At 36.8% G+C, this 14,059-nt stretch overlaps 1 protein-coding gene across 7 annotated transcripts in view; it reads right to left on the bottom strand.

The window, feature by feature from the left end:
• Positions 1-14,059, bottom strand: part of KCNMA1 (potassium calcium-activated channel subfamily M alpha 1) — a 407,920-nt gene that overhangs the window by 120,136 nt on the left and 273,725 nt on the right. For all 7 annotated transcript variants that reach the window (XM_050976320.1, XM_050976322.1, XM_009087486.4 and 4 more), the window contains 5 exons: positions 11,782-11,892; positions 9,936-10,041; positions 8,394-8,476; positions 6,178-6,247; positions 4,368-4,523 (listed from right to left, as the gene is read on the bottom strand). In XM_050976320.1, the coding sequence (XP_050832277.1) occupies positions 4,368-4,523; positions 6,178-6,247; positions 8,394-8,476; positions 9,936-10,041; positions 11,782-11,892 (526 nt within the window). The remainder of the gene's footprint in view (positions 1-4,367; positions 4,524-6,177; positions 6,248-8,393; positions 8,477-9,935; positions 10,042-11,781; positions 11,893-14,059) is intronic.

The following is a 14,059-nucleotide window of genomic DNA, read 5'->3' as shown; positions in this document are numbered from 1 at the left end:
ATTTGGAGGAAGGAACTCCCGATCAGCCTACAGTTCAGCACTCACCCTGAGTCAAGGACCAAGAAAGGACTGGAAAAAACCAAATATTCCCAAAACAATGATCAACCTCCATAGATACCAGTTAGTGTTACATCAAACTTCCTTAAGTGATTGGAGTGTTTAAGATATGATCTGTTAGGATACCAAAAAATGTTGATTATAGAATTTGAAGAGCTGATGATATTTGGGATGTTATAAAATATTATTATGAGATGATTGCAACAGTAGACTAAAGATGATCTTTCTGTTTTATCTCCACCTGAGCCATGACATTTTCCCAGTGACTTCAAAGAGACAGCTGGTCACCTGCCTTGTATCTTTTGCGAGGAAAAATACTTGACTTTATGCTCTTCACTACTTAAGACTTCGTGATGATATTTTAAAGTTTAGTAACTGATGGAACTGATCCAGAATGGGCCACACTACCAAAACAACTTCAACCTGTATCTTCCTGATTCCTCTCTAGTACTGCAAACATTATTATCTCTCCCTAAGTCACACTGCAATTCTGTCTCCTGATAGTCATAAAACAAATTAGCCACTGCTTCAATAGACTATATGAAGAATAGCTGGAAAATTACATTGTGCAATCCAAAAGAAGGAATGTACTTTTCATCTGAATCTTTAAGTCACGATACTCCTCTGCTCTCCTCTATCTCATACATAGATACAATATTGTTACCAGCAAATATATTTACATAATACAATCAATTCCTAGGGACACACCTATGAAAAAGTGATGTAGCTCTTGTAAGCACAGCCATCAATATTGTCAGAAGAAAATGAAGTATTCCAAGGCCGCCTAGGTGGTCAAAAATAAAGAGCAAACAAGTTGATGTGTTCCATCAGTGTAGGTAAGCACCCAACTGATGTAAATCTGTGTGGTCTCTCCTTCAGCCTGGACTATAAAGGAATGTAAAGGGGGCATTGCATCTGTGTAGGTGTGAGCAAAAGCTGCTGAAAGAGCCCACAAAACACTCCTGCTCTCAAAACAGCTTTCAGGATAATAGAGAGAGCTCTAGATAATTTCGATATTGGAACGAGGTGTATGGGCTGCCTTACCTATAGAGCAAAGACAAAACTAATTTGGCTTTGGACTTGTGTGACACTTGACTACCACATTCCACATTTTATTAATTTACACAACAACACTAACTTGGCTTGTAGGTTGTAGACTGGCCTGTAGGATTGCCCTGCACAAAATTTAATCACTTCTGCCTATTACTCCATGTATCTGGTTTTTGCAATGTTTTTCATACAGACAGAGTTCTGGTATGCACTTGCTAATTCAAACAATACAGAACTTGCAGTACAGTATTTCCATCTTATTCTCAGACTGTGCAAGTTAATAAAGAGTCCAAATTCCTTTTTAATACAACAGTAACAGTCTATGTTATAAGAAGACTGAATTATTAAAATACAGTTTACAGGTGTAAAGTTTAGTGGTTTTTTTTTTTCCCTTAGCATATAGTTTGGTGCAATCTATCTGTCTTAAAGTGTTTACAGGATATTAATCTTTTGAGCTGATTTCCTTTTTCTTCAGTTTGGTGCCAAAACGAATATAAAGGATTCCATATGATATTACATTGCTAAAACCAAAAGAAAAATATTAGGAACAAACACAATATTTTGAGGTTTCTTAGTTTGTTTTACTTCTAACACTGAGCAGACTGTTTACACAAATAATTTTGCTGTAAAGTAACCATAATGAGTTAAATGTGTGCAATGTCACCATCAATCATGTTCATTTGTGTTTGACTGACCAAACATTTATGGCACATTAAATCACTTTCTAATCACGCCACGGGGGCGGAACAAACCACATTTCAAGCTTTCATTAAAAAATACAGAAGTTTCCATACATTTTCCTGGCAATCTCCTGACTGGTGAGAGACTCACTAATAGTGTTTACCTAAGGAATTTATGAAGGTCTGACAGCACTTAAATTGAATGCTCTTAATGAAAAGGGGTGAAAGTTATTTTAGGGAATGGACATATTTCTCTTCAATAGAGTCCTCTTCAGCATTTCTAATCAATGTAGCTGCTCTCCTACAATGCACTGATGATTCACGGCCACTATTTAGTAAATTTTCTTTTTCAAGTTTTTAGATGAGACAGACATGAAAAAGATCATCCTTTCAGCTAAATAAGCAAACCTTTTGTTATCACCAATAGGGTTAGAGTCACATAAAGAAATGTGTCTCAATTCTTGTACTTCTATTTGGCTTCAGATTTTGAATTAGTCAGAGATCTTTGGAAGTGAAGATGTGCATTTTACTTGCCTAGAAAATTCACTCTTAATTATGTGGCAGAAAATTTTTTAACCAGTATTAACAGAGTATTGCAATCTTAATGAATTCTCTTATGGTGTTTTTTCCTCCCAGTGCCACGTGAAGGTGACATTTGAAGTCACACAAGTGTAGGTATGTCTGCACACTACTCTGACACAAGAGCAAAACTGACAACACCAGCTTCCCCCAAATCAAAGATATTGCTATTTTTATGCTTATTCTGTGTACAGAGAAATACTCAAATGCCATTTGAGTAACGCCTTGCAAAGCTGAGCCTTCCACTTAAAACTGTTCATCTAATGAGATCTAATCTGTAACTGTACTAGGACTATTTTAAAACTGTATTATAAAATAAGAAAACATAGCTGGCTGGGATAATGGCAGAAGTGGTGAGATACAACTTTTGGAAACATGGTACTGTACATATCCAGGTTTTGACTTTAAATATTTTTAGATAAAAATCCAGGCCAGAAATGTGTGTATTTCTAGTAGAGTTCCCCTACAGTCAGATATTTGTACGCTTCATCATTTTGTGAATCTCTCCACTTTTTCACTGATTTTTAAATTCAGTATTAAAATAGCTTGAATTCAGACTGAGGCTTCTGAGGATACCCATGTGTTTGGATCTCCTTAGGAGAAAACTGACCCCTTCTGATTTTGGAAGGACAGAAGTTGAGCAAACTTTTCACATAACCCTGCTGCTGAGCCTGAGTTCATACAAAAGGCTGCCTCAGAAACTGGCATACATTGGTGTGACTGTCACAAATGTTTGACACTCCTGAGAGTCTTGGGTTACCACAGCAGGCAAGAGTGAGAGAGGCCAAACTGCCTGGCAAGGAGAATGATGTTCACAAGAGATACAGTTTTCTTCTGGGATACAGACAGAAAGTATTAATATCCCAATGGAAATATGTTGAAGAGTCACTGACAGATTCCAGGTTTGCTGAAGTAAAATGACTTTTTTTGTTTGTTTCTTTCAGTTGGGTTTTTTTAAAACGTGAATAAAGATGAATATATTGTAACTGCAGGCAATAAAGTGCAGAGCCCAGACCTGTTTCCATATTGACAACTGGTCTTTTTTAATCAAATGTAATAGTATGAAATATTTCTCATGGGGGCCTGCTGTCTTCTAAGGAAACCTTCATAATAATGTCAGGACTTTATAAGAAGCAAATAAAGACTCACTGTCCTGCACCAACATATGCACCTCTAAGAGAACAGTTCTCATCTGAGGACATTAGGGTATTTTTATTTTTAGCTTACTTGCTCAATGGAGTTGAAGTGGACCATGGCCTATCTTTCACTCCAGTGTCTCCCATCCCATTAAGAACACTGGTGAGACTGGAAACTGCCCACCCTTTGTGTCTGGAATCAGTGTCCCTGAAATGCACCAGGAAGGATGCAATGATTGCTGCCAGTGAGGCCTTGGTCCAGTGAACCAGAACAGCTGCCACTGAAGGCTAAAACTGGGTTACAATTTTGCAATCTAAGTCCAAAAGAGCTCTTAGAAGGAGGAAGAGCAAATACATGAATGATGTTGTGGGAAGTTTGGGCCTCAGTTCTAACACATGTTCCTTATTTATTCATTAACTCAGAGGTCCAGTAGTCTCTTGATGGAAAAAACAAAAATGACCAGTCCTTTTTCTTGGCACTTTGTTGCTACATGGCACTTAGATAAATCATATTTTTGCTTTAGCAGCAGCAACTTTTCTAATAGACAAACATGCGGTTTGTCTAAAATCAAGCAAAAACACAAAACGCCAAAAGCATCTCCCTGGAAATGGATGATGATTTGGAAAATATTTTAAAGGCCCAGACATTTGAATAAAAATTAAAAAAAACCCACAAGTTGATAGAACCTGGTTTATTGCCCAATTTTCAGCAAAAAACTTTTGCGGAGAAGAGTGTGCTGGTTGTTTTGGTGTTACAAAATCTGTTATTGTCTTTCTATCTGTTTCACATTTGAATCATGTTCCCTACTCCAGTCTCTGACAAGCTGAATTGCAGACTAATATGTTCTCATGAGAAAGGCATTACCTTTATGAATGACCTCATGGAGAAGAGGTTGGCTAACATGGTGGAAAGGCCTGGTGCCAGGCAGCTCTGGGCTATGAAACCCAGCTTCAGCTCAGCAAGACAGATTGCATCATCCCCTTCTTTCCAGTTCCAGCTTGGGATATTTAGTAGATGGGCCTGGAAACAAACAAACAAAATACAGGTGAAGAACCAGAAACAAAAGACAGTTCTGAATGATTTTCTCTATTAATACATTGATTTTTTCTGAGTAGGCAGAGGCACTTCAGAGCTTAGTTCTATGCTGAGAAATGTTTCACTCTTACCTACTAGAGATAAAACGCTACCCTTCTCAAGACATGCTGGCTGTGGCACTCTGTGTCAGGTCCATCCTCACACCTGAACAAGCAGAATATTGTAAAGCTTTCCTTCCCTTCTGCATGTTCCTTTTACAGCACTTGGGGCTACCAGCTGACTGATGAGGAACACACATAATATACAGGAAGCTAACACAGCTTAGATTACAATTTATGGGAAGCTGCAACCTCTAAAGGATACTAGAATTTTAAAATGTATACAACATCCTCTGTCATTTCTATTTCATTTCTTTCACCTTGAAGAACAGTATTTGACAGTGAAAAACCAAACCTTTTTTTCTAAGAATGCTATTTATAAGGACAGAATGAAGAAAATAACTGAGCAAGACATGCCTGCAGTACTGAAACTGATAACTTAGATAAGTACAAATATTGTTCAGGTACTGGCATAACTGCTGGAATTTCCCTGACATGAGACTTTTACGTTTGTGTAGATACAAGGAAGCACAGTCTTTCCTCCTTGTTTCCCTTCCTAATTCCACAGTTCAGCACTTCAATAAAAGCTATTCTTGAAGACATAACCATTGGAGTAGCAAACAAACTGCAGTATTCAAAAAACCCGCCCCCTCTGTGGCTGTTTAAAGCAGAGAAACTCCTTGCTTTTATTCTGTAAAAAGACAGGCTTCTTCCATAACACACAGGAAGGGGACACAACAAGCAACAGCAGTCGCTCTTGTTCTAGCCACAAGTTACAGGTATAAGGAGTTGTTATCAAACCTTCCTAGTACCAGATTTATGGTGTATTTCATCAAATGAAGGTTCACCCAGTCATGCTTTTTCTCAAACCCGGGGCAGCGTTTGATTCTTTCAGAGCTCATAAAAGAAGCAGGCCACATATGAGTACTGTGTTATCTGATATTTCCTTCCTAACCCTGTTAGTCAGCAGTTTACGGACTTCCTCATCTCAGGATTGAATAAATTGACTTCATTGTGTTGAAGGGTCACAAATTTACCACAAAAATTTTTTTCACATTTCTTTCCAAAGCGGATTTATAATTTTGAACTTCACAATAATCCTAGTACTGAATCTCACAACTGGGCTATGTTTTATATTAAAAAAGACAAATTTATCTATTTTGTACTGCTTGGCAATTTCAGGTCTACATGGTCATGCTGGAACCAAAAAAAAAACCACAATAACCTCCAGTAAGACAATAAGAGCAAAACTTACAGAACTGAAGTGGTGAAAGGTGATCTGGAATCAATAACAACTATGGACATTGTAGCTTTGAGAATTAGATCCTAGGCAACTCATAAACGTCAAGATTTTGATAAAGTCCCTTGCATATATAAATAAAACAAAATTACTTTGTAACTGGTCTACACGACAAGGTTTATTAAGATGTTTTAGTTTGGAAAGAAAATGCTTGCTGTTACTGGGACTGGAAAAAGTATGTACGAGCAATGCAATGCAGCAAAAAACTCTGAGAAGCAGCACTGGCCATCACACACATTACCTTATTGTGGTACTGCAACATCTGAGTGATAATTCTTATCTTCGGATGATAATTCTTTATGGAAATAACTCTACAAAGAAAGGGAAAAAACCTATTAAAATAACTTTTAACTGATAGGTTATTTGGATAATGCATCCAAATACCTCTATTTTACCGTGCTGTCAATTCCCACAATTAAAACTGTACCCCCTCATTCATCTGCCTGTAAAGAAAACTGACTGATGTCAGACCTTTGAAATATTTACACATAGTCAAACTGAGGTAAGAATTAGTACCTACTACTAGAGAGCAATAAGCCTCAGGAAATATTCAGTTTGTCCTTGTGGAGTTTGCAGAAAAAGAGACTTGTTTTAGTAGCACTATTCAGATGCTCATTCCATTAGGAAAACAATGCAGTTGGAACTGTTACATCCTTCTCATCCTCAGTGAGTATTTTTGTCCTTTTGAATCAACATACTTGATCAAGTTTCCCAATGATAAATGACTGAAAAAATTAATTTCTGCACCATCACATATTATTTATTTATAGCTAGTAGATATTCATCATGTCTAAATACCTTGAATAATGGTTCTGTGTTACACAGGCAAATTCATCTTAATTTTGATGGATTAATCCAAATATCAAAATAAAAACTGATAACTGAATGCAGAATGTATAAAACATGGAGCTACTTTCATAATCTGCACATTTTCTGCATTCTAAATTCCTTAATGAATCCAAGATAATGATCCACCTCTGTATAGATTTTAAGTGGATTGAAAGAAAATTGTTTGAGAAATGCATGGATTGATATTGTACTATAAAAAAAGCATTGAGCAAAATTAAAGAGAGGAACAACCAAAAACCAATAAGTCCTGTATTGAAAACCTAAAGGTAGGAACAGAAGATAAGACAATGAAAAAAAATCTGACTTATTATGGAATTATCGGTTTCATAAGACTGAATGCCATAAGTGTTTTCATTGGTGTTTTGTAGAATGTATCTTGTAAACTACTGGTCTGGCTTGCACTTTTAAGCATATCAAACCTAGAACAGGAAACGTAAAAAAATTGCATTATTTTAACATTCTTTCTTCTAATTTTCCATTCCTTGCTGAATTAATCAAACATTCCATTTTTAAAAATTAAATTGTGACAAAACAAAGAGAATTCCACATTTACATTAAAATTTTTGCATTTTATTACATCAAATGTATTAAATCTACTAAGAATGTATCAATCTGGGACTGATATGCAATCAATGTCAAAATAAAGTTTCTTGCATTGCAACTCAAACCATGTTTGTAAAATGAAACTAGGTGTATTTTAGCCTTTTGTCTTTTTTAGATAGCTTCACCTCTTGCATAGAGTGGTAGTTTTCCAGAAGAGCAGCTTTAGTAGCATTTTTTTATTTTTCCCCTTCCTTCAATACACAGCATGCAAACATCTGACAAGCCAGTAAAATCTGATTCTAACACTGGCCAATCCAATACTAGAGAACTTTTAATCAATCACTGACTGAGATTTTAATTTTAAAAAGGAGACTGGTCTCCTTAAAACTAGGATTAAATGAACAAAACAAAAAATGGAATGGCTGAGGTTTGGTGTAACTCTAGCTGCCATCTCCTGACTAGTTCATCTCCTCCCTTCAGAGATCACAAAGGGGAAAGCAGGAGGAGATCTGGTGGTTCCTAATGCTGTAAATGCCTTGTCAATCAAAACAAGCAATGATTGGTCCTCAGTGTCAAAAAAGCAGGATGGGGGCAGGAGACAACTCCCTTGTATATCCCTTTGCTATCCCCTGAGCAGTGCACTACGTGCAGGAGCAACTCCAACACAGAGCAGCAGGAATGAAGTGCTGAAGGTGCTGCTGCACCATCGTTGACACAGCCCTGCAGTGCAAGCACTCATGCATGTATTGTCGCAACAACCTGACTGCATTCCCTTTCCTCTCTGTGTTCAGCTAGGAACACTCAAACCCTAGCTCCTGCTAAATGACTAAGGGTGTCAAAGCCTGTGCTCCAAGTGTCTCTTCTGACAGACTAAAGCAGACAGAGGAAACAGTGGAGGTAGGAATTTAAGCTAGTCTCACCTCTGGACTTTGGTGAGGATCTTTTAATTTGTCCTCTAAAAAAAAAAATAAAATCCTACGGTGTTCTTTGAGTGCAACAGATCAGATATAAAAATAGCTAATCAGAGTTGAGAACCAAAAAGCTACTAAAAATTACAGAGTTTACCTCATAATATTGGAGGCATCTTCAGCATCTGGGTCAGCGCAGTATTTATTGGCAAGGATTAGGCACGCATCTGCTGACTCTATCTGAGACACCAAAAAAAAAAGGAAACACATAAAGCAACATCTCTTTTCAGCTCTTCCTTCCTCATAAACTGTGAGGGAATCCAGCACTGGCTGCATGAGTGTGAGTGTCAGCTCTCAATACTGCTAATCAAAAACCTTTCTAGGCTAACACCAGCTCATGCCAGTGAATACAACCACTCTCATGCACACAGAATTTCTTGGAACTTGCTTATGATGATCAGAGCATGTCAGCAGTTCCACTGACAACTCTTACTCTGCATCAGCTGAGCCACAAAGGTGATAATGTTAATCTTTTGTAACCAGACACTGGTATTTAGACTTTTAAATCCATTGGAAGTTCTTGTTGCATCAGCACAGCGCTCCCAACAAGTCCTGCAGCTTTGTTTGGGAATTTAAGTACCTTCCTATTCAAGACAGGAAGAGGTGGCTGAACAGATTTAGAATCTGAGCACCAGATTTAGAAAGCATGAGGACAACTGATCTATCAACAGGACCTCTAGATTCACACAAACCTGAGCTTTACAGAACTCAAAGCAGATGACAAATGTATTTTCCAGTGTATACAACCAAATATCAACACAAAGAAGGGTGGAATACAGAACAAAAACTAAGAACACATGATTTTATGATCATAATTGGGACATGCTCTGATGAACTGAAATAGTGTGCATTGGCCTGCAAAAATCTTAAGTAATTTCTGCTGTCAAAATGGACAAAAGACATGATTAGTACTCCAGAAAGTGTAAATCACACTGTACTTAAAAAATATTCTTGGCTTAAGTCAAGAAGACTTGGCCAGTTTACATTTCATTAGGGAAAAACAGAAAAAAACAAAAAAGTTACTGGTGTATTTGACAGCTTGATTTTTCTTTAATTTTCTTTTTTTTCAGACTTCATTCTTTAAGAGAGGGAAGTAGTTTACCATTTAGAAATTCTAGAAAACAAATATCTAAATAAGTAAAACTATCTAACTTTATCTACCAAAAATCTTAACTTGCATTTTACTTTCTGGATACTAGAAAACAGAAAAAGGGTTTGGAGGGTGAAAAAATATTTTTAAATTGTTCTGATAAGTAAGGCAAAAGCACTTGAAGCAATTACTGTAAGACAATATCTTGCTATATCAAACATTAATGTAAAATGAATGAAAGGTCACTTTCATTCCTGTTACAAAAAGGACACTTTTGAATGAAAGGTCAATGAAAAATTCACAAGGTGCTCAATGGAATGGCAGACAATGTATCTTAAGTCACTGTTGCTGTAGCTTTGAAGATCTAAAGATATGGGGAAAAAAGGTTTAGCAGTATAGACATAATTTATTACTTAATAAAATAGAGAGAAAAAAACATTCTTTTGGGGTTTCATGAAGAAGGGCTTTAGTGTTTGGGTTTTTTTCCAAATAATGCAAGGAGTACTTAGAAAAAGGTCAATTAGCAGAACAGAACAACAGAGCTGTTACCTTCACTCTCGCCAGGTCGTGGGGATTAAGGACTGAACCCTGATAAAATTCCACCTGAGTGAAGTGTCGTTTAAAAAGAGCTTCCAGCTCAAGGTTAGGGGAGATACTGCAGTGGAAAAAAGGAAGAAAACACAAGAGCAAATGAGAGGTGAATTCCCATAACTGCTCCATTTCCTGCATTTACAAACCCAGATATTCAGAGTCTGCTGGTGCTTTTTCTGTGGCATGGAAACAGTGTGCCTTACTCAAAAGAGAAGCACTACACTGCTTTCACTGCCTTACTTGTATCTGCAGTGCTCCTGGCTCACCTTATGCTACTCTCCATGTTCATCATGTGTACATTTCCAAGGGATGTGAATCCAGAAGTATGGGTGCAAGCATTTGAAAACATCCTCTCCCAGCATTACATAGAACTACAATCATCCTCTGCATGTCCCTACCATTCCCACCACAGCTGACTGTGTTGAATAAAACAGCTCATTGCAAGATCTCTAAAAATCAGAAAAAGAAACCAGGCCTCTATAAGCTACAATTAAAACAAACATAATGATGCCATGACTTTCTGTCTCATTTCATTCTGCCAGAAACAAAAGAAAAATTAAATTGGTTACAGTCAATTACAAAACGTGGCACCAACCTTGTAAATATCTTTTCTGGTGCCACTCATTAAAACAGAAGGAATTTAATAGTTACAGGCACCAACAAGTAGCAAGGTGCTAAACTTCTTTCATGTGAATGTGCAGTTTCCTGATTCCTATCACCACACATTTTCACTGTGGAAATCTTGATCCCCAATTTCCTCTCACAGTCACTTGTTATTACATAGAAAAGGAATAAAAGAAATGATGTAGTTACTTGAGGATGACATCTCTAGTTCAAATTGAAAGGACTGAGGAAAAACTGTGGAAGTAGTGCTGATGCTTAGCTTTCAGCTTTCACTGTAAAGTCATCAAAAATTATATCCTTAAATTTTTAATCATTTTCTTTGACAACAAGTGCAGAATGCATTGCTGAATGCAAAAAAAATTATTTATAAGTTGAAACTCTTCTAAACAGATGCTGTTACAGAACAGAAAAGATACTGTCTCCTATCACGTGGCTTTTTCTAGTTCCTCCCCAGGCATGGCTATTTGGCATTGTACTAGTTATTAAATTACTCTTAACTTACACCTCATAGAGAGCCTGGAAGAAACACCAACCTCCTTAAGACACCTTTCCAAATTCCAGATAAGAAAAAGGCAAGATACTATGTGTGTGTAGGTATGTGTATATAATGGAATAAAGTGCAGTACTGATTATCACCAGGACAAGAACTTAATTTATATAAATTTCAATACGTTTGTAAAGTATCTGTCATATTAAAATTGAATCTGTGCCTACATTTTTCATTTTATTAATACTTTGCACTTTAAAATAAAAACTTTCCTAGAGAGATCCAAGGTGAAAAGGTGTTTTCAGATACCGTAAGTTTGTACAACATATTTTTCATTAATTTTACTGATGCTCCTAATTTTGGCAGTTTTCCTAAGAATATTTACCACTAAAAAAATATCTGGGATGTATTTATTTCCATTTCAATATTTTTTATTTCATAACCTGGTCCCCACTTCAACTATGCAGACAACACAAGTGGGTCTGAAGTCTGTTTGCTTGAAACAAATATGATTAGTAGGAGGTTATGGAAAATGCAGGGAAAAAAACCCTTTTTCTCAAGACATATTTTTAATAAACATAAATACAAATGTTTATTTGGAGCTTTAAATATTCTCTCTCTTCCCAGAAGATACACCTTAATTAAATGAGTTTTAATAAGAGATGATAAGACCAGTGCTGAAAGATTACTCACTTATGCAGAAAGACGATTTCTACATTGACATCATCCCTATCCTTGTGCAAGAAGTCCTTCAGGAAGTTCGACACACTTTCAAGTGTTATGTGACCACAGACAACTATGTGCCTGTCACAGAAAAATCAGAGTTAATCTTGCAAAGAAGGTAAAACAAGCAAGCAAGCAGAGATGGAAATGATAACTTATTGAGAAAAAAGAACATTAGTCTCTTCTTGATGTTTCTCTAGATCCTATTCCATGAAGTCAGAGAAGAAAAATATCAATTAAAAAAGGCTTTTTGCAACTACAAATATATCTCTGTACACACTGTCACCTGTAAAGCCATTTTCCCAGTTTGCATTACACATTTAACAATAAGTAGGATCAGTTATATATGTTATATATAATGCACTGCATTAACCAGACCCTTTCCAAGTAATATTTCCTCATTTTACACATCTTTCTCAATATTTTTAACTCCTCTAATGAGATTCACTCTCTAAATTTTTGGGTTGTGACAGCAAATCTCCCTAAAATGATGACTATTTTTCTATAGTTGAATCAGACTTCTGTGCCAAGGAAGGTAGTGCAAAGCTTTCCAATTACAGGCCATAAGTGGCAAGAAAAGAAATCTTTCTCCTACCATAAATCCTAGAGGGAAAGTACTTTACAACAAAAAGTCACTGTTTACTGTTATCACTATTCTGGCAAAACAGAGTGTGTTAAAAATTTATTTTGAAATATGGTAACTCCTTTTACATGAGTACTTAGACATCACCAGGACTCAAATGCAGTTTTAGAAATAGCAACAATCTAAAATTTCAGTTGTTTCATTTTGTTTAACAGGCAAGAAATAGAAGTTTACAAGAGACTCTGGCCATGCTAGTTTGTATTTAACATAGGACTCAATATATGAATGTTTATTGCTAAACTTGCTCTTCATAGTTTCTGCTTTGCCTTTTTTTTTTTTTTTAACATCAGTTTTAGGTGCAATAAAAGTTCTTGGACTGTGAATACTTAAAAACACCAAAACACGAGTTAAGGCTTTCCTGTTTTATGAGATGGTAAGCACAGCATCAGAAAACAAGACATAAAATATATCAGGTCAGCCTTTCTCCTTTGGCCAAGGGGTGCTCTGGAGGTTCCTCTGGGAGCTTTGCAGCCGGCAGAGTTTGCAGCACAGGGGAGAACCATGCCTACACTGCGCCCACCAGAAGGACTCTGCCCCTGCTTCCCTTAAGGCCACTTGTCTGAGTTGCCAGAGCTGTACAGGTATGACTTAGTGCATTGTATACATAAAGCAGCAATGGAAAGCCTCAGGAAGCTTCAGATCCTGAAGAGATATTTAAAACCTTAGTAGTTTACTTGATGTGAAATCTGAACAGACTACATTACACTAACACACAGGGAAGTTCGTTCTGTCTGGTGGTATTCCAGACTTTTCCTGGCTATAAACCCATATAGCATCAAAAAACTCACCAAGTCCCAGGGAAATTATAAATAGCAGGTAAAAATATTAATTTGTATTCCTTATATTTTTTGTGCATGTTTTCCAAGATGACTGATTTTAAACTATGTGTGTTGTTTTGTTGAAATGTCTCCATCAATTACTAATTAAGAAATTGAACTTTCCATCTGGATAGCTTATAGCTTTTGATAGCAGAAATAATTCCTGATTTTAGGGGAAGTTCTTTGAACAAATCCAGTGCTGTTTGTTTTAGCTGTGTCTCTTCCTGAATCCTCTTCTGATACACTGCATTCCTATGGAGAAAATTTATTACCTCCCTGGCTGATTTCACTTAATATGGGTTCTTCCCTGTCATTAATTTGAGTCCACATTTCAAAAGTATGGCTGTGCAACCCAAAATATGTATAGCAGAGGAAATAACCAGAGTATCAAAAGATGACAAGGCAATTCACGCTCTCAGATCCCTCCAGAGGTTATTTGCTGCACAAAGCTCCTGCTACAAGCAGATGCATTTGCTACAATCCTGTTATGATGCTCACTGAGTAGGGACTCACAGCAATCTGCTCCAGGGAAGATAAAACATTTGGCTGCCAAAAACCCTCACGTTTGGGTATCAGGACTAATTGTTTTTGGAGTGTTAAAAGGCCATCTGCACTGTGGTTTCATTTCATACTCTGATTTGGAGCTGGACACAATCTATTCTTCTCTTCTTTGCTGTTCTTATACAGGGCATGGCAGTGTCCTGAACAGTGACTGCAACAAAACCTCCTGGCTTTCAGAGGATATTTTCTGATAAGATACTTGCGTTAGTTTTTGAAAACTCCCACC

This window comes from Serinus canaria, chromosome 6, assembly GCF_022539315.1.
Source record: "Serinus canaria isolate serCan28SL12 chromosome 6, serCan2020, whole genome shotgun sequence".
Taxonomy (NCBI): domain Eukaryota; kingdom Metazoa; phylum Chordata; class Aves; order Passeriformes; family Fringillidae; genus Serinus; species Serinus canaria.
Note: the sequence above shows the minus strand (reverse complement) of the source record. Positions and strands in the feature narration are given on the sequence as shown.